General features: G+C 41.5%; 1 protein-coding gene across 1 annotated transcript in view; it reads right to left on the reverse strand.

Annotated features, from left to right (window-relative positions):
* Positions 1 to 21049, reverse strand: part of Itgam (integrin subunit alpha M) — a 79168-nt gene that overhangs the window by 40419 nt on the left and 17700 nt on the right. The window contains exons 6-12 of the mRNA XM_008823789.2: positions 17555 to 17685; positions 17064 to 17209; positions 15519 to 15672; positions 14212 to 14362; positions 13422 to 13495; positions 13141 to 13270; positions 12750 to 12892 (exon numbers count right to left, since the gene is read on the reverse strand). Of these exons, the coding sequence (XP_008822011.1) occupies positions 12750 to 12892; positions 13141 to 13270; positions 13422 to 13495; positions 14212 to 14362; positions 15519 to 15672; positions 17064 to 17209; positions 17555 to 17685 (929 nt within the window). The remainder of the gene's footprint in view (positions 1 to 12749; positions 12893 to 13140; positions 13271 to 13421; positions 13496 to 14211; positions 14363 to 15518; positions 15673 to 17063; positions 17210 to 17554; positions 17686 to 21049) is intronic.

Raw genomic sequence — 21049 nt, forward strand, 5'->3', positions numbered from 1 at the left:
AGTACCAGACTGGTGGAACTAACCTTCTTGGATGTTTAACAGCCATACTTTGAGGCCTATAATAATTTGGTCAGAGGGACATAAAGGACAGTTTTTGTTCCTTGCCCTCCTAGGTCAACTAAGTTCCAGGGAACTATGAGGATCTCTCACAATGTCCTGTAACTTTGGTGAGTCACCTGTCCTCTTGCTCAAGGAGGCCATAGAGAACCCACCAACTGGACTTGAACCATTGTCCAGTTTACAAATAGGAGGGTCAACACATAGGAAATATTCCCTCCATGCTTCCAAGTGAAGCCAACTATGGTCGACACAATCAAGCAGGACCTTTGACTTATCTTCACATAGATGGAACTGGTAAAAGAAAGGAGCCAGGGGCTCCTCCCAAGCCCATGTGACCCCTGAAGAACAGATCCTCAAATGACCTTAAGAGTAAAAATAAATTGGTTTATCTGGGCCAACTGTATGGTCTTAAACACCCAAAAGGAAAGTATAACCAAAGATTAAAGGAATCAATATAATTCTTTCAAAGAATCCATGTGTATAGCTAAAGGCTACATAACAAGAAACAATGCCAGACAGGAGATACCTTCCTTTGAGTTGTTGTCCAGGGTGGCCCAAGAGACTCCCAGATAGTACCCAACATAGATATGGGAAAATGAAGAGCAGACCCCAATCTTATCTAAAGGAATATTGACAACTGCTTGCTGCTAGATGAGGAAGAGCTGATCTTCCTAAAACAAGGGACTCTAGATAGTGGATGGACAAGCACTGGAGAACAGCTGGGGGCGCCAACAACACAGTGGACAGTAACAGGGATGACAGAGTATATGGGCTCCAGTGGGCGGGGCAGGGGGCCCTAGGAGAGGGTGCCATTTGGGATGTGGGTATATAGATGAATAAGATTGTTTCGAATGTTCTGTATGAAATACACACAAAAAATCAACAAATTTAAAAAATGAGTTACACTTGAGGAAGAAACAAAAAATTTGTTTCATGTTAATTAGTAGAGATAAAAACATTACCATTGAAATCTACCTGATGATTTTGTATCCATGCTCAGGTGCCAAGGATCTCAGAAAGTAACCGACTGTGACTAGTAATAATCAGATACACAGAGATTAGAGACACATGTGCAAACATCTAAGTGTTAGTAGCATTTAAAATGAGTTTTTCTGTATGAAACAGGATATTTTAAAATGAAATGGAGATCTTTTTTAAAGGTTAAAACCTCATTCAATTATATGTCTTATTGGGTTTATACTGAGCTCAATGTTGTGTAACTGTATTAATTCAAGTGTGAACCTAAAAACTTACAGCCAATTTTGAAAGAGATGCACCTTTGCTCTGGAGATTGTTATTGAATATATTACTGCTGTAATGAAATGCTTTTTCTAATCATGTGGTTATTAAATAAATAATTTTTTAAAGTTCTCAACATTAATAATTAGTGAAAGGCAAATTAAAACCACAATAGTCATAGCAACAATGACTATTATCTAAAAAGATTTTTAAAAAATAAACAATGTGGAGGATATGGAGGAAAAGGAATTCTTATTTAGTGTTAGGAGAAACGCAAATTGTGCCATTATTATGCAAAACAATATGAAGGTTCTTCCAAAAAAAATAAAAGAGAACTACCAAATGATCCAGAAACCTATGACTGGACATATACTCAAAGAACAAAATAGGACTTTGAGACACAGATTAACCCCACCTCGGTAATAATAGAGTAACATTGATACTCCACTGTCTCCAACAGACAGGCCAACTGGACAAAGAGTAAACACAGAGACATCTGAATTAAATGATACCATACATCAAATAGACCCAAGAGATACCTGCCGAATATTCTGCCCAAGCACCAAAGAACACACTTCCTGTTCAGCAGCCCATAAACATTTCTCTAAAATTGACAACCTACTGTGGCCTGAAATAAACCTCAATAAATACAAAAAATTGAAATAATTCCATGCATTCTATCAAACTACAGCACAATAAAGCTTAAAATCAACACTGAAAGATGCTCTAGTAACTACATAAACTCATAGAGATTAAATAACTCACTCCTGAATGATGAATGGGTCAAAGAAGAAATTAAGGAAGAAATAAAAATATTCCTAGAACTAAGTGAAAATTATCATACAACACAACAAAACCTCTGGGACACTGTAAAAGCAGTCATAAGAGGGAAGTTTATAGCTCAAAGTGCCTATATTTAAATAATCAGAAAGAGCACATATAAATGACTTAATAATACAACTCAAGACTCTGGAAAGGCAAGAACAAAGGAAACCCAAACCCAGGAGACAAGAAGAAACAAAAATCAGAACAGAAATTAGTGAAATAGAAACAAAGAAAACAATACAAAGAATCAACGAATCTAAGAGCAAGTTCTTTGAATAGATAGACAAACCCTTAGCCCATTTAACAAAAAGAGAGAAAGAGCAAATCTAAACCAACAAAATCAGAGATGAAAGTGGAAACATCACAAAAGACACCAAAAAGTCCCAGAACATAACAAGGGAATACTTTAAAAACCTATACTCTATTAAATTTGAAAACCTAAAAGAAATGGATGAACTTCTAAATTCAAGGAAACCATTGAAGCTAAACCAAGAAGAGATGAATAGCTTAAACAGACCTAGAACAAATAAAGAAATTGAAACAGCAATATAAAATCTCCCAACTGAAAAAAGCCGAGGCCCAAAGGGATTCACAGCAGAATTCTACCAGACATTTAAAGACGATTTACAACCAATACTACTTAAATCATTCAAAAAGATAGAAACAGAGGGAGAACTCCTAAACTCCTTCCGTGAAGCCAGTAGTACTCTAATACCAAAACCAGATAAAGACAGAACAGAAAATAAAGCTATAGACCCATATCCCTAATGAACATACATGCAAAACTTATCAGCAAAACAGTTGCAAATCACATACAGACATACAACTAAAGATCATCTACCGTGATCAAGTCAGCTTTATTCCAGAGATGCAGGGATGGTTCAATATACGTAATTCAACTAAATGTAATAAATCATATAAATGGACTTAAAGACAAAAATCACATGGTCATCTCAATAGATGCAGAAAAAGCCTTTGACAAAATCCAACATGCATTCACATTAAAAGTCCTAGAGGGAATTGAACTGGAGGGACATACCTCAACATAATTGAAGCTCTATACAATAAACAAATACAACAAAGCCACAGCTAACATCATTCTAAATGGAGAAAAACTGGAAGCATTCCCATTAAACCAGGAACCAGACAAGGATGCCCACTATCTCCACTTCTTTTCAATGTAGTGCTTGAAACTCTTACTAGAGCAATAAGACAACAGAAGGAAATTAAAGGAGTACTAAATGGAAAAGAAGAGGTCAAATTATCCCTATTTGCAGATGATATGATATTATACATAAGAGATCCCAAAATTTCCCCCAGAAAACTCCTAGCAATGATCAACACTTTCAGCAAAGTGGCAGGTTACAAAATCAATTTACAAAAAAATCTTTCTACCTACCAATAACAAGCAATCAGAGGAAGAGTTCATGGAAATCCTCCCATTCACAATAACCTCAAAAAATAAAACAAAATATCTAGGAACATACCTTACCAAAGACATTAAAGAGTTCTACAATGAAAAATTTAAATTTTTGAAAAGATTGAGGAAGATACCAAGAAATGGAAAGATCGCCTATGCTCATGGTTTGGAATAATTAATATTGTGAAAATGACCATCCTCTCAAAAGCAATCTATAGATTCAATGCAATCCCAATCAAAATCCACATTACAGTCTTCAAGGATTTAGAAAAAACGTCCTAAAATTCGTAAGAATCACAAAAGACCTCAGACAGCCAAAGCAACCCTGAGCACAAAGAGCAATGCTGGGGGAGTCACCATACCAGATCTCAAACTATATTACAGAGCTATAGTCATAAAAATAGCACAAAAACAGACACATAGATCAATGGAGCATAATTGAAGACCCAAACATGAGTGCAGGCAGTTTTGGTCATCTGATATTTGACAAAGGTGCCAAGAACACACACTGGAAGAAAGACAGCATCTTCAACAAATTATGCTGGCAAAACTGCATCTCCACCTGTAGAAGAATAAAACTAGACCTTTATCTATCACCCTGCACAAATGAATCAAAGACCTCAGTGTGAAACCTGAAATTCTGAAACTGTTAGAAGAAAACACAGGTAGTACCTTACAGGATATAGGTGCAGGAAAGGACTTTCTAAATCAGACATCAGTTGCTCAGGAATTAAGGTCAGCAATCAACAACTGGGATCTCATTAAACTAAAAGGCTTCTGTACAGTAAAAGAAACAACCAAGAAAGTGAAGAGAAAACCCACAGAGTGGGAGAAAAATCTTCACCTGCTATACATCTGACAGAGGATTAATATCCAGACTATATAAAGAACTCAAAAAAAAAAGGAGGAATCAAGAAAACAAATGACCTAATTAAAAGAGGGGCTATGGATCTGAACAGAGTGTTCTCAAAAGAAGAAATAAAAATAAAAATGGTTAAGAAGGGGTTGGAGAGATTGCTCAGTGGTTAAGAGCACTGGCTGCTCTTGCAGAGGACTCAGGTTCGAGTCCAGCACCCACATGGCAGCTAACAACCATCCGTAGCTGCAGGAAGTTTCAGGGGATCGGACACCCTCTTCTGACCTCCACAGGCACTGCACGACATGGGTGCAGGCAATATACTCATACATATAAAATAAAAATAATTTTTAAATGGCTAAGAAACACCTTAAAAAGTGTTCAACATCATTAGTAATTAAGGAAATGCAAATTAAAATCACCTTAAGATATCATCTTACCTCAGTCAGGCTGGCTAAGATCAAGAGAACAAATGACACCAAATGCTGGCAAGGATGTGGGGAAAGGGGAACACTCATCCACTGCTGGTGGGATTGCAAACTCATGAAACCCCTACAGAAAGCAGTGTGGAGAACTCTTAAAAAACTAAAAATGAAACTACCATATGATCCAGTTTTACCACTCCTTGGATTCATCCTACTGCAGAGATTCTTAAGCATCCATGTTTGTTGCTGCTCTTTTCACAGTAGCTAAGAAGTGGAAGTAACCTAAGTGTTCTTCAACTGATGAATGGATAATGAAAATGTGGTTCATTTACACAATGGAGTTCTACTCAGCAGTGACAACAGATGAAATCATGAAATTTGCAGGTAAATAGATGGAACTAGAAACTGTCATATTAAGTGAAGTAGCACAGACTCAGAAAAACAAATGACATATGTTCTCCGTCATTTGTGGATCTTAGCACCAAATTCTTATATGTATATACATATATCCTGATGTAACTTCAGGAGCCAGGAAAATGGAAAGGAACAAGGGAAGTAAAGAGAAATAAGGACCCTGAGAAAATGGGATAGTAGGAGACAGGTGTTACTAACGGAGAAATCATAAAATAGGGATATTTAACTGGAAGGGGAAGAGGGACGGTTATACAAGAAACCATGGGGGTAAAGGGGAAGAAGGAACCCAAGAGAGGGGAGATCATAGGACACAGATACTATCAAGGGGGAAATTAAGGTACGTACTTTAACTGGGGAGGGAAGAAGGAGGGTTAGACAGGAAGAGAGAGATGAGAGATAAACAACGCTTAGCTGGTATTAAAAACCAGAGGGAAACACATTAGCTCAACCGTCTACTGAAAAATACACACGCAGTATCTGTACAAAAGTGCCTGTGTGTAGCTGAAGGCTGTACAATGAGAAACAGCGCCAGACAGGAGAAGCCTCCCTTCAAGCTGTTGATCAAGGCAGTCCAAGAACCTCTGAAAATTACACAGGCTATTGCCACAGTCCTTGGTTATCTCCCAGAACTTGAAGGTAAGTTCCTACTCCTGAAGACAAAACACACTCCAGACACAGAACTTGGCTGGAGCAATGGAGCTGGAACTGACCTGGAAGCCGCCCTGAAGACTAGCTCTCATAATTCTGGAAGACACTAAGCAAGCTGCTAAGGGACAGCATCAATCAATGGTCCAGCCCAGCTTTAAAGCCTAACGACCACACCCTGAGCAGCCCAGCAAATTGTATTGGCACAGTAGTTGGCACTTTTATCAACAGCTACCCAGTTGGACTTAAAACCCACTCAGTAGGAGGAAACTCATGTATGGCACTGTAAACATAGCCAGATACACATGGACTTACAGATTTTAGAGAAACCCTAAGTCTGTCACATCCCTAGACAGATGTAATTTCTTAGTATATGATAAATACAGATCCTCATATTTACAGACAAGTATGAGACACCGCTCACCAAAGAAGGTTCTTTTGCACATATGGAGACTATTACAGAGCTCCGTAACCGGTCACACACAGAGAACAAGCGTCTGTGAGATACTCAACCCTAAGTGATACATCTACAATGGAACCTCCACACCTAAGGTTCACGGAACACAGGGAAACAAGGCGTAAAGAGAACACTGATGCATCTCTCAACTCTCATCAGCAAACCTTCCTCATGCAAAAGAGGGTGATGAACACGAAAGGCCACAACCAGCCAAAGTGTAGATAATAACAGTCTGCAGAGTGCAGGTCCTTGGACAAGACTCCTACATTAAACTTCACCCACCCAGGGCAAAAGAGGGGGTGGAATGATTGTAAGAGTCATGGATGGTGCATGACCATATGGAAATAGAGTCCTACAGACTCCTGAGACCTGCTCATATGAACCTACAGCAATGGTGACAGCATGCACAAGACCCATGCAAACTCAAGCAGACAAAAAAAAAAACATAGAACTGGGGAAATGGGCAGCAGGCCCCAACCTTAGCCAAAGAGCTATTGGCAGTTGATTACTGCTAGGTGAGAGATAGTTGATCTTTAAGGGAGGGACTCTAGATAGGCTGACTAGACCCCAGCAGGTGAGCTTGAACTGAGAGAGATCTGGGGACACTAACTTAACCCAATAGGCCTTAACATGTATGACAAAATGCATGAAACCTGGGGTCGGGGGCTATTGGGGGGTGCAGATGGGGTAGGGGATATAAAGACAATTAAGATGTTTTGCATGGGAGGGCATGGTGGCACACACCTTTAGTCCCAGCACTCAGGAGGCAGAGGCAGGCGGATCTCTGTGAGTTTGAGGCAATCTGGTCTACATAGTGAGTTCCAAACCAGCTAGGGCTACAGGGAGGCCCTGTTTCAAAAAGACAAAAAACAAAAAGATGTTTTGTATAAAATGCCCAAAATTTAATAAAAATATGCATTAAATAATAATGCTAATAATAAAATAATTTTTAAGAGTGAACATTTTTAGAGCCACTCCACCAGAACTGGTGATGCTGTGAAAGTTCACAGGTGAAAGTGTTATGTTCTTAAAGCCATAGGACATGCATCATATGTGCCTATTATTCTTAAAGCCGTAGCTCTGCTCTGACACATGCATAAGAAAAACCCATAGGGGGGCTTAGGGTCATGGAGAGTGTAGATTTATTAAGAATATCTTTACCTGTTGCTTCACAAATGAAACACAATTACACTGGGTTTTAAGGCTTTCAAGTGCAATAAGTAAAATATATTCAAAGAAAAAGAAGTACTTTTTAGAGTGGGATGCGGTTTTTTATTATTTATTTAATGTGCTATGCCTGCATGTATGTGAGTGCACCCATATTGTGCAGTGGCCAGAGGCCAGAAGAGGGTGTTGGATTCCTTGGAACTGGAGTTGCAGGTGGTTGTCAGCCAACATGCAGATACTAGGATTTGAACCCAGGTCTTCTGCAACAGCAACCAGTGCTCTTAACCCCTGAGTCATCTCTCCAGCCCCATTATTTTAAAGAGACGTTATACACTCCAAAGTTTCTTGTAGCACAATTTAAAACAGCCAAGATATATGGAATCAACTTTGGAGTCCATCAGTGACTGAATGCATAAGTAAAATGTGGCAAATGCAGTGGAATGTTAACCTGTCAGCTCAGCAACATGAACTAAATCAGGCACAGAAAGAAACAGCACATGTCCTCTCATATATTTGGAATCTAAAAATTTGATCTCATAGAAGTAGAGACTAGACAGGGGTCACCAGAAACAGAGGGGCAGGATAAGGGAGAAACAGAGAGGACGGTGGCAGGTACTGAAATATAACTATAAGGAATAAGATCCAATATTCTATGACACAGTAGGATGACTACAGTTAGCAAGAATTTACTGTATATTTCAAAATAACTAAAAAAGAGATTTTTTTTTTAAATATTCACAGCACAAATGGAGATGTTTAAGGTAAGAGGCTAATTACACTGACTTGGTCATTACATATTACATACATATATCAAATATCACATTGTAATCAGTATATATGTATAGTTACTACGTGTCCATTAAATAAAAATAAGTTATAGAAAATAAATTAATATCAAATTTTTTCCAAGCAGGGTCTCACTATGCGGCCTTAGCTAGCCTGGAACTCATAGATGTCTACCTGCCTCACCCTCCTGAGTTCTGGGATTAAAGACACGCACCACCACACGAAGCAGTTTCAACCTTTATCTTTGAAAAAACAATACATAGCAGAGATGGCTCAGCAGTTAAGAGCACTGGCTGTTCTTGCAGAGGACCTAGGTTCAGTTCTCAGCACCCCATATAGCAGCTAACATCTGTAACTCCAGTTCCAGGGGATCCAATGCCCTCTTCTGGCCTCCATGGGTATTGCACAGCATGGATGCACTTAACACATGCAGGCAAAACACTTATACACATTAAATAAAAATAAAATAAATAGGGGCTAGAGAGATGGCTCAGTGGTTAAGAGTACTGGCTATTCTTGCAGAGGACCTGGGTTTGAATCTCAGCACCCATGTGGTGGCTAACACTCATCCCTAACTCCAGTTCCAGGGAATCTGATGCCCTCAATCTTGCTCACCTATGTGTAGGTGTACTTACACATGGGCAGGCAATACACTCACACACATAAAATAAAAAATAAATAATTTTTTTAATATTTAAAAAGAAGGAAAGTAAGATGGAAACAAGATAACATGGAAGAATCCAGTGGATACTGTGCTAAGAGAAATATACAAAGAAAGACAAATGCTGCATGATCTCACTTATGTGTAGAATCTAAAGATGTCAAACTCACAGAAGCAGACATTAGAGTGATGGTTGCGAGAGGCTGAAGATTAGGGAGGAGATGGGAGATGTTGGTCAAAATACAAATTTCATTTATGCTCAGTAAGTTCTGTTGATCTATTGCATACTAAGGTTAACAATGTGCTGTGTACTTGAGAATTTCTAAGAGAGCATATTTTAATGTTCTCATCACAAAAAAATAAATATGTAAATTGATGGATATGGTAATTAACTTGATTTAATCATTGCACAGTATATACATATATCAAAACACATTTTACACCATAAATCTGCATTCTTTTTATCTACCAATTAAACCTTAATAAAACTGAGGGGGATTAAAAAGGAAAATCAGTTGATCATACACATGTCTGTCTACTTGAGGATGATTTTGCTTGCTTGCTTAGCTGACTGGTTTTTGAGACAGGATCTTTCTATGTAGCTTAGGCTGGCCTAGTACTTGCATCCTTCCTGCCTTAGCCTCCTGAGTGTTGGGTGTACATGATATGCCCAGCTACTTCAGGGCTAGTCCATTCCAGTGATGTGTGTGGCTATCTTTTGCCACTGCCAAAATGTCTAATTACTGTAACATTATAGAAAGATTGAAATCAGGTAATGGGTGAGTCTTCCAGGAAACACCTTGAGGTGTTTATCTGAAATCTTTGTAAAACTCTTGAATATTCTTGTTTTCTTTTCCATATAAATTTTAGAATTTTCTTGTTAATTCTAAAAAATTCCAGAATTTTTTTTTAGTTTTTGTTTTGTTTTGCTTTGCTTTGCTTTTGGAGTGTGTGTGTGTGTGTGTGTGCGTGTGTGTGTGTATGTGTGTGTGTGTGCGAGTGTGTGTGTGTGTGTGTGTGCGTGTGTGTGTGTGTGTGTGTGTGTGTGTGTGTGTGTGTGTGTGTGTGTGTGTGTGTGTGTGTGTGTACCCAGGCCTGCCTGTGTGGAGATCAGAGATGGACATCAGGCATCTTCCTCTATTGCTCTCCACCCTATCTTTTGAGACAGCATCTCTTACTGAGCCTAGAACTCATGATTGGCTAGACTGGCTGGCCAGAGATTCCCCAGGATCCTCCTGTCTCCACCTCTCAGCACTAGGACTACAGGTGTGCACTGCCACGCCCAGTTTTTTACTTGTGAGCTATAGATCCAAACTCAGGTCCATGTGCTTATGCAGCAAGCACTTTACCCACTGAGCATCTCCAGAATCTTTATTGCATTGAGTCCCTCAATTAACCATAATGAACCTTACAATCTATGGTAATTATCTGCTTATTTCTTTATTGATTATAACTGGTTATATGTCTATCTTATTCTAAGACCTTATTAAAATAACATATTAGTTCTAGTAAATTTTTCTGCATTCTTTGGGGCTTCCCATGCTGTCGTGTTATCAGCAAATATAGTTTTATAACTTTCTTTACGATTTACAGGCTCTTTTTCTTGTTCTGTTGCGTAGATCTTCCAGTATGGTGCTGACTAAAAATAATTAGGTAGATAGTCTTCCCTTGTTTCCAACTGTAACATTCTCGTCTACTTTTTAAAAACATTCATTTATGTTTATTTTTATGTATATGAGTGTTTTGCTTGGCTTAAGTGCATCATGTGCACGCATTGCTCATGGAGGCCAGAAGATGGCATCAGATCCCCCAGAACTGGAATTAACTGAGGTGATGAGCCACCATGTGGGTACTGGGAAACAAACCCAGGTCTTCTGCAAGAACAGCCCGTGTTCTTAACCACTGAGCTGTCTCTCTAGCCCCTCTCTTCCACTTTTAAGAACAATGTCAGATGGAGATTTTTTGTAAATGACACTTTCAAATTGAGGACATTCTCCTCAGTGCCTAATTCACTGAGACTTTTTTTTTTTTTTTTTTTTTTTTTTTTTTATTTATTTGTGTGTATGCCTGTGTGTTTTTTTATAAGAATCTTTTCAATGTCGGGTCTTGTCCTTGTGTGCATAATTCCTTATACTTTTTTTTTTTTTTTTTTTTTTGGTCTTTTAGCCCCAGCTGTCCTGGAACTCACTATGTAGACCAGGCTGGCCTTGAACTCAGAGATCCACCTGTCTCCGCCTCCTGAGTGCTGGGATTAAAGGTGTGTGCCACCACTCCCTGCTCACTGAGACTTATTAATCATGAAAAGATGTTATAGTTTATCAAGTTCTATTTCTGTATCTATTAAAGATGACTACATGATTTTATAATCTGTTATTTATGATTAATTACCTTGATTGCTTCAAAATAGCTTTTTAAATGAGGTTTATATGACATATATTTACCATTTTAAAGTACAAAATTCAGTAGTATTTAGTATATTCGTGTTTGGTAGCCATAATCTCTAATTACAGAGCATCGCCCTGTCTGCAGAAAGAAACCATGTGTTTGTGAGTGTTATTCCATTAGTCTAGCTTACATCCATCCATTGAAGACTATTAACATGCTTTTTTTTTTTTTTTTTTTTTTTTTTTTTTTTTTTTTTTTGTCTTTTTGAGACAGGGTCTCCCTGTAGGCCCAGCTGAACTCACAGCGATCCGCCTGCCTCTGCCTCCAGGAGTGCAGGGATTAAAGGTGTGCACCACCACACCTGGCTAACATACTTTTTATCTGAATCTACTTGTGAGTTTTTGTTGTTGCTTTATTTTACTTTTGAGACTGGGTCTCAAACTATATAGCCCATGTTGGCCTAGAACTCATGAGGTAGCCTAGCTTGACCTTAAACTGGCAATCCTCCTGCCTCACCCTCTTGAGTTCTGAGATTGCATTCATGTACCACCACACCGCATCTTGATTTGTAAATTTTGAATTTGGAAGTGTTCTTCTTTTTCAATACCGCTATAATTATTCTGGGTCTCTTATAGTTCCACATGAACTTTAACATCGGTTTGTCCATCTGGGACATCTTAAAGAAACAGCCATTTAACAGATAGGGAATTATTTTGTTATTTTTGTGTATATGGGGAGTGCCCGTGCACATGTGTATACCCATGTATGGAGGCCAGAGGTCAGCCTTCAGTGTCGTTCCTCAGCAGCTGTCCATCTTGTTCCTTGAGACAGGGTCTCTCATTGGCCTGGAGCTTGCCAAGTATACCCCGCTGGCTGACCAGGGAGCCCAAGGGCTCTGCCTATCTCCACCTCCCCAGTACTGGGATTTCAAGCATGCCACATTTTTTATGTGGGTTCCAGGTATCAAATCCAGGTCCTCATGCTTGTACCATGAGCACTTTACTGACTGAGCTAGCTCCACAGGCCATCAACAGATACGGAATTATTTCAATATTTAATATCTAATATGTCTATATTGGTTATGTACTGGTTGAATGCAAGCTCCAGAAGCAGGTAGAGTCATAGTGAGCTCTGCACAGGTCAAACACTGCTATTTATTGCTAGGAAAGCAGAGAGCAGGACTAGGGATATAGCTCAGTGGTGGAGCACTTGCCTGGTATGCACGAGGCCTTGGGTTCAATCCCAAGACCATAAAAAGGAAAGAAAAGCCAAAGACATTCTCAAATGCAAAACTGATCCTGGGATTCTCTAGCTTAAAGCCTGGTGAGAATTGCCACCCAGCAATGCCCATCCTAGAATCTCTCAGCCTCTGGGTGCCTCTGCACATTCATGCTTCATACACTACTTACCTGACTGCCCTTGATATCAGTGTGGGGCTCCCAGGCACCAGCATTCTCTCTGAACATCACCACCAGGCCAGTGTGCTGATATCGAGGTGCCCCTAAAAGCAGGTTTGGGACCCGGTTCCTCAAGATGACTGCAGACGCATAACCTAAAGACAGAGTCTAGTAAGCAAAGTGCTCTCCACTGCAGACCTGGCCCCCTTCCACTATGCAGGTCTGTCCTTGAGTGTTCGGTGGGGCTGCCCCAGGCCTGGTGGGTTGGGGCAGCTGTGTTCCTGTTTGTCAACACAACTAAAATTAAATTTGCATTATTTTTATCTTTACAGCTATCCCAAGGGCCTACAAAAGGTCCAGTAGCACCTAAGCTAGTTGAGAAACTCCTGCCCTCCCCACTTACCCAGATAAGCATCATTCATGTCTGAATCCATTCTGGTCATGTTGATGAAGGTGGCTTTATCCTTTGACGTATATAGAAAGGCTCCACCTGCCCAGTCAAAGCTCCCCACAGAGCCCAGCAAGGGACCATGCTGGGAAAAGGGACAGAAGAGGATTTAAAGGAAAAAAGAAAGAAAGACAACTGCATATCAAAAGTAACCTCCCCACAAGACCCCATCAGAGAAGCCCCCAGACCCTTGGGCCTCGGCTCTCTTTTAGTGCCCCATCTTCACTCCCACTTACTGAGGTGATGGCAGCACTGAAGCCTTCCTGAGACATCTCATGCTCAAAGGAGCTGGTGCTTCCTGTCTGAGTACCTGAAAAGGAGAGAATGCATTAAAGAAACCAGACAAGCACAGGCCAAACGCTCAGAAACACAAATGCTCTCAGAGAAAATGACACTCTAGTGGTAATCTGGGAAGCATGTGAGCCTTAGAGGGATGGGTGGCAACCCTCTGCCTTTTGTCAAGGGAGAATATGGTCCTCAAGGTGTCTAATCCCCCAGCTTTTCCAAAGAAGTCATAGGTATAGATTACATAGAAAATGCCCTAATTTGGTCATCTGTTACCTGTACATACCTGTAATCCCAGCAATCAAGACGCTGAGGCAAGAAGATTTCCAAGAGTTCGAAGCCATACTGGGCTACAAGGTGAGACCCTATCTCAAAAACCCTATCTCAAAAAAGAAAATAGAAATACCCTAATTTGTAACTTATTCAATAAACCCTCACTGGACACTTTCTACGTACCAGGCACTACTAGTCTGGGCAAAGAAGACACAACAGTACAGCAAACAAACAATGCTGGCAACTCGTGAATCCTTGGGAAAATGCTGTGTAGGACGTGACTCCATCACACTACAGTTTATCATCCTAGAGCCTAGAACTACAAAGTCCAACTGTGATTAGTTCAGAGGAATGAACAAAGTAAGGCCCAAACGGCTGGGAAAGAACTGATGCCAAGAGTCAAAACGCTAAATGAGAAAAGCTAGTCTACATCAAGGGCACTTCTGGGAACACAAATGCCTGGCTCACCCTCAATTGCAAAGATCTTTTCCTGAAGTTGGTTCTGAATGGTCTTCAGAGCTTCAAAGTTATTCACTCGAAACACATGATCACGAGCTGGCTTAGAAGCAATGGTATTAAGCTCTTTGCGGGATCTGTCATTGTTGAAGGCATCTCCCACCTGTCACCAAGAAGCAAAAGCTAAGTTATATATTCTCAGGGGGACAGCCCTATCACCTAGCAAAGAAATGGCTTAAAGAAGGAATCTGAAATCTGTCAAAGGAGAGAGCTTACTAGAAGACGAGCTGCCAATTGTGGTTGGACAGGTTTTACATAGCCCAGGGAGCAATTTGGTACACAACTTTTGATACATTTGTTACACTAGTCCTCCTGGTAGGGGGCTAACACCCCCAGAGAAAGAGAAAACTTTTTATATATGGAGGTTTTCCCTATGCCAAGTTGTACATTCATGATAGTCATGATACCTTTTTTCTTTTAAGACAGGTTTCGTTATGTAACCCTGACTGTCCTGGAACTCACTATGTAGATAAACCAGGCTGACCACAAACACAGAGTCTGCCTCTGCCTCCCTAGTACTGGGATTAAAAGCATACACCACCACACCCAGCCATGATACCTTTTTCTATGTCATACAAGGTGCTGTGGAAGTTGGCTTACACTGGTGATCCTAACACTTTACCGCCTTCTGTACCCAAGTCTTTCTCCTAAATTTTACCATAGCCATCTACTCTTGAAGTACTATGCTGCCCCTCTTATTGTCTGTGGATCAGCCCATGATTATCAAACGTGATACAAACAGAAGTTTGCAAAAAGCCCCGCAACATTTCCACTACCTTGCTCCTTTGCACTCATCATAAGGTCATGCCCGGGCTGTCCAGCTGAAGAAAGAGACTCAGGGAGCAGAAGAATCAAGCACCCCATTTGTTCACAGCAAGGCCATCTGTCTAACAGACAAACTAACTGGAAACTGGAAATGTAAAGCGTGCAGGAAAGATCAGGAGGGCTGACAAATGCCCGGGGGCTGATTGTAGCTAAGTGAGCCCTGCTGAGACCACGAAAACTATCTGCCAAACTACAAGCTGGTTTACTGTTTTAAGACACTCAATTCGAGGCTCGTTTGTCACACACACAGAGCATTGCTGTGACAATAGATATGTGATAGCAGTGTATAGGGGCTAGCAATGGCTCTTGCCTCCCTTTAATTTTATTTAATCTATCCCTTTAATTTAATTTTATCAGTATTTGCAAATTGAAGAGAAGGCATATCAAAATAGAATCTCCACAGATGCATCAGGCCCAAGAACCACATTTCCTACCCCAATGACATAGCGAATGATCCCCTTTCTGTCCGCCTGAGGGATGACATCTTCATAATCCAAGGGATCACCAAACTTTTCTCCATCTGTGATGACAACTAGGATCTTAACGGCATTCTCTCTGGATCCATTGCTGCTGTGAAACAGTTCTGTTCTGTGCAGAGAAAAGAGTGGAAAAGACACAAGTAGACAAATGCTGTTAGCACTGAGGGGAAATATCAACAAAACCACAGACACAGAGAGAGCTGAGCTGTCTCTGCCGGGGGAAGCGGGGGCTATCTTCCTGTTTTGTTTGATTTTTTTAAACAGAGTCTTGCCAGGCCTCTATCTTCCAAATGCCAGAATTACAGACATGCACTACCACACCCAACCCCCTTGTTACTGTTAAATACAGAAAAAGAATTAAAGAACGACTTCCTTGGTCCTTTATCAAATCTCTCCCAGGATACTGTTCCAGCTTTCTAGATCATCTTCCTACACTTCTGTGTGTGTGTGCCCGTGCCTCTGTGTGTGTGTGTCTGTGTGTGTGTGCACAAGTGTGTCAGAGTGTGTGCATATATATGTGTGCGTGTGTGTGCAGGACACAGGACAACCTTGGGTGTGGTACCTCAGGAGCTGTCCACCTTATTGGAGAAAGGTCTCTCACTGATCTGGAGATCATCTATGAGGCCAGGGTGACTGGCCACAAGCTCCAGGGATCCTCCTGTCTATGCATCCCTGGTCCTGGGGCAGCAAGTGTATCGCCACCACGCCTGGCTTGTTCACATGGGTTCTGGCAATCAAACTCAAGTCCTTGTGCTAGCAGTTTTCTAACAGCCGTCTCCACAGCCCCTCACCTTCTTGCACTCTGCTCATCCCCACACTCACCTCCATATACTTGCCAAAAGAAGATCAATCTTTCAAATAAGAAAGATAGAATGCCCCCAACTGCTTCAAAGTTCCAGTGGATCCACACAGGCTACAAAGCTGCCTTTGGTGACTTAGACTCAACCCATTTTTGCCTTTCTGTTGTTATTTTGTTTTCTTTTGTCTTTCTCATGGTATTGAGGCTCAATCCCAGGGCCTTAGACATGCTTGGCAGGTACTCTACCCCTAAGCCACATCCCCAGCACAGGCCCAACCCATCTTTCCAACCCCTCTCTAGTCATGCTCCTCTTGCTGCCTCCATTTAACTGTTAACTTTACCTGAAGCCTATGTTTTTATGAACATTTAACAAATAGTTTTGCCCACCAGAAAACATTTTACCCCATCCCTGCACAGAAAGATCTCATCCTTCATAATCCAGCTAAAAGTAACAACTTCTCCTGTAAAAAAAAAAAAAAAAAAAAGAGGGCCGAGCATGGGTGAGTGACTTGAACTGATGGTCACGCAGTAAGCACACTGTTTATCCCTAGATCATCAGTAAAGCGTACTGACGCTTTCTGAGAATAATTTCAGTAAGATTGACTTTCTGAGGAGACCCTGTCTCAAAAAGACAAACAAACAAACAAACAAACAAACAAACAAAAAACAACAAAAAAGAAACCAAAGAGGGAAGAACTTACACTACTTTGAGGATTCCTGTGGCAGTCTGTGTCCTCCCATTCAGCTGTTTTATTGACCTCACCAGTGATACTGGGTCAGGGTTTTTCTTGAAAGTATTGAAGGTGAAGTGAGTTCGGAATCCATCAGAGTACTGCATCAAAGAGAACTGGGAACAAGGCATCTGGCATTACACTGGAGAAAGTGCCATCACCTCAACAAGCACTGCAGAAAGACACTCCAATTTCCAAAGTCCACCCCCCCAACTCTTTTTTTCTCAATACTAGGGTTCAGCAAGAGCTAATATGTGGGACTTAACCCAGGACAACTGCTATCAATCAGTTCAGCACCACCTGCCTTACAAGAGCTGAAAGGATGCTGAGAGATAACATGAGAATCAACTGCCAAGTTGGCTGATGCTGTGTTTGCCTCAGTGAAGAGACATGGCAGCCTGGTTGCCACGCATGTGGCAGCCTTACTCTGGCTATTCTCTAACCAACCCACTGGCTCTCACCAAGGTTTTAGACTTCTTGAACTGGCCCATCACAGTTGAGACAAACTCCTTCATCTTCTGAAAATCACTGGGGTTGATGCTACCAGAGCCATCAATCAAGAAGGCAATGTCACTTTCCTGCTGAGGACATTCTAGGCAAGAAAAAACAGAATATGAATTAATTAAATAATTAGAAACATCACTGAATGTTGATTCAAGGGGAGACAATAAGAAAGAAAGGTAAAGAATATTCTGCCTATGAACTAAGAAAACTAAAATTAAGAATAGATTTCTTGGGCCAGGCATGGTGGCACAAGCCTTGAATTCCAGCACTTCGGAGGCAGAGGCAGGCAGATCTCTGTGAGTTCAAGACCAGCCTGGTCTACATAGTGAGTTCCAGGCCAGCTGGGGCTATAGGGAGACCCTGTCTCAAAAAGAAAAAACAAAAACAGCACTGACTACTCTTAAAGAAGACCCGGGTTCGATTCCCAGCACCCACATGGTGGCTAACGACCATCCCTATCTCCAGTTCTAGGGTATATGACACCCTCTTCTGACCTCCACGGGCATTGCACAACACAGGTGCACTTACACACATGCAGGCAATACACTCATAAACTTAAAATAAAAATAAAAAAAATTTTTTTTTAAAGAACAGATTTTGGGGCTGGAGAGATGACTCGGTGGTTAAGAGCACTGACTGCTCTTGCAGAGGATCCAGGTTCGATTCCCAGCACCCACATGGCAGCTATGAACTATCCTTAACTCCAGTCCCAGGGGAATCTGAAGCCCTCTTCATAAAAATAATAAATAAAATATTTTTAAAAAGAACAGATTTCTCACACAGCAGTTTACTAGAAGCTCTTGTGCTCATCCACTGCACAAAGATGGCCAGCACAGCAAAAACTAAATGCATTTAAGTGAAAATAGCTGATTAGAGTACCAGTCTACATCAGAGCAGTAGCAGTAACCCTGGAGAGCACAGAAACCCAGGCTGGCCACACAGAGGATACAGCTGCCCCCACAGCCAAGACCAGTAGGAGCTTCTCCCTAGGGGAGACTATGCAAGAGAATGCCAACAGCTACCACCACCGTAGACATCTATGGTCCTCACCAGTGGGGATCCCTACAGTCCTCGTGGCCACAGCCCACCTAAGAAGGCTGTCTGGGGTCCACAAGGCTATGCTCCCCCAGAGAAGCCAACATCATGCCTCACCCTGTAGCACTGTGCCATCTTAGAACCATACCCAGTGCTAGTACCTGTCCTGTTCCAGAAATGAATGATCATGGTGCCTTCCTACCCTGAGGTCTAGCTGCTACCCACCTAGCGATCTGCCATGCCCAAACCCAGCTATGGCTACACTGTACTTGGGATAAAGCAACTGGGGAGCCACTCCATTTATCCCGCCCAGGGGCAGGTTCAGATCTGGCCAGCTGAGGTGGCAGACCCAGGAGCATTGGCATCCTTTGATGTTCAGGATCTGAAATCCAAAGATTTCCTTTGGAATATATATATACACATGCAGGCACAGTCGAAACCAAAAGTTGTGCTAAAAAGCACCAGCACTCCAAATGAGTGCTTTACCAACCTTCTAAAGAACAGCCAATGCCACTAATATCCAGGCTTCAATGAAGCAACAGCAGCAAATATCCAACGACAGTAGCACTCAAACTTATGTAAAGGAGTTCAAAGCAGTGCCTGGGTAAAAGTAAAGCCTGGCCATGGCTAAGCTGAATCATCAAGGCCCTGACCAGGAGGGCAGTGAGGGTGAAGCCTGTCCATAATCCCAAAAGGCTTGCTCAGAGGAGGACTACATGGTGGGTGGGGGGCATGTCATCAAAACTCTGCTTAAAGATTGGACATTGCCCCAAGGCCAGTGAGCTGTAGCTTCCCCAAATGGGCTTTAAAAGGGAGGTGTTTGAGGTCGTGGAGGTACTGGGACGGGGGCTTAGGGCATAGAGCCTGGGTCCTGCCAAAATTAGTGGTAGAAGTCAGGGTCTGATGGACAGAGAAGAGACAGCTTTGGAGGCTGAGGCTGTGACCAAGGAAGAAGGACCCTCACTCACCCTGTGCTGACCAAGGAGTAGCTAGACAGCGAACTGAATTCATACATAGCAAAACCTGGATGTAGATCTGGATGCCTGTATGGCTCAGACAGATCTGAAAACCAGCCATTGACGCCTGCCTGCCTGCCCTTCTGTGAGAGATTATTCTTAAAGTCACACATTTGTAAATAACCCTAAGATACCAACTGAGAAGAAGCCAGATTGTTGCTCTAAGGACCAATTACAATAGGCTGCAAACTAACCTGCCGTGTTGGCCTGGAACTCACTATGTAGACCAGGCTGGCCTCGAACCCACACAGATCCACCTGCCTCTGCCTCCCGAGTGCTGGAATTAAAGGTGTATGCCATCACCCTTGGCTTACCTTTTCTTTTTTTTAACAAAGTGATAAAGGAAACTTTATTTAGAAGCAAAGCAATAGTACACATCGAATATGCTGCAAGTAAGCAGCAGGTTCCTTGAGTACTTACTCAGGGGCCTAGTACATGACTTTTAATTTTTGATATTGTATTGTATGAAACCCTTTCTTTCCTTTGGAACACATATATGTACACATGCAGGCATAATTATACATGTTTACATACATAAATGGGGGGTTGGATAAGTCTGGAGTTCTGGGATAAAAATGTAGCTCATGCCTGGCGTGGTGGCACACATTTGTAGTCCCAGCACTCGGGAGGCAGAGGTAGGCAAATCTCTGTGAGTTCAAGGCCAGCCTGGTCTACATAGTGAGTTCTAGGCCAGCTGGGGCTACAGGGAAACCCTGTTTCAAAAAGACCAAAAAGACCAAAAAAAAAAAAAGCTCAGGGGCAGTATGTTTGCCTAGCTAGGGAAAAAAAAAAGGAATAAAGTTTTTCAGTGCTACTGAAACTAAGGTATAGTAGTTTAAATGAGTAATGTCCCCCATAAGCTCACGTACTGAACACTCAGTCCCCTGTTGGTGGTGCTGTTTGAGAAAATAATAGAAATTTAGGAGGTACTGAGGGTGGACTTTGAGGGTCTATAGCCTTGACCCACCTCCTGCTTGTTTCCTCTGCTTCCGGTGTGTGGTTGAAATGGGCAGGCAGATCTCTGTGAGTTCAAGGCCAGCCTGATCTACATAGAGTTCCAGGCCATGTGTTTGTATCAGATACAAGTTAAAAACTGTTAGAAGAGGAAACTTCAGTGGTAGAGCCTTGAGCTCAACCCAGCACTGAAAAAAGTAGGAGCTGACATGATACAAATATCATTATGAAGGGCTCAGTTAATACAGAGAACAAAAATAATTCTATAATATAGAACTATTATATAAATATATTTATAATATTATAAATATATGTTTGAATGTGCAGTGTCTCCCATGGGCTCATATAGCTGAACACTTGATCCCTAGATAATGATGCTGTTTTGAAAGTTTGTGTATCTTTAAGGAGGTGGACCCTTTCTTGGTGAAGTGAATCATTGGGCATGGG

This window comes from Nannospalax galili, unplaced genomic scaffold (assembly GCF_000622305.1).
Source record: "Nannospalax galili isolate Female #2095 unplaced genomic scaffold, S.galili_v1.0 scaffold788, whole genome shotgun sequence".
Taxonomy (NCBI): Eukaryota; Metazoa; Chordata; class Mammalia; order Rodentia; family Spalacidae; genus Nannospalax; species Nannospalax galili.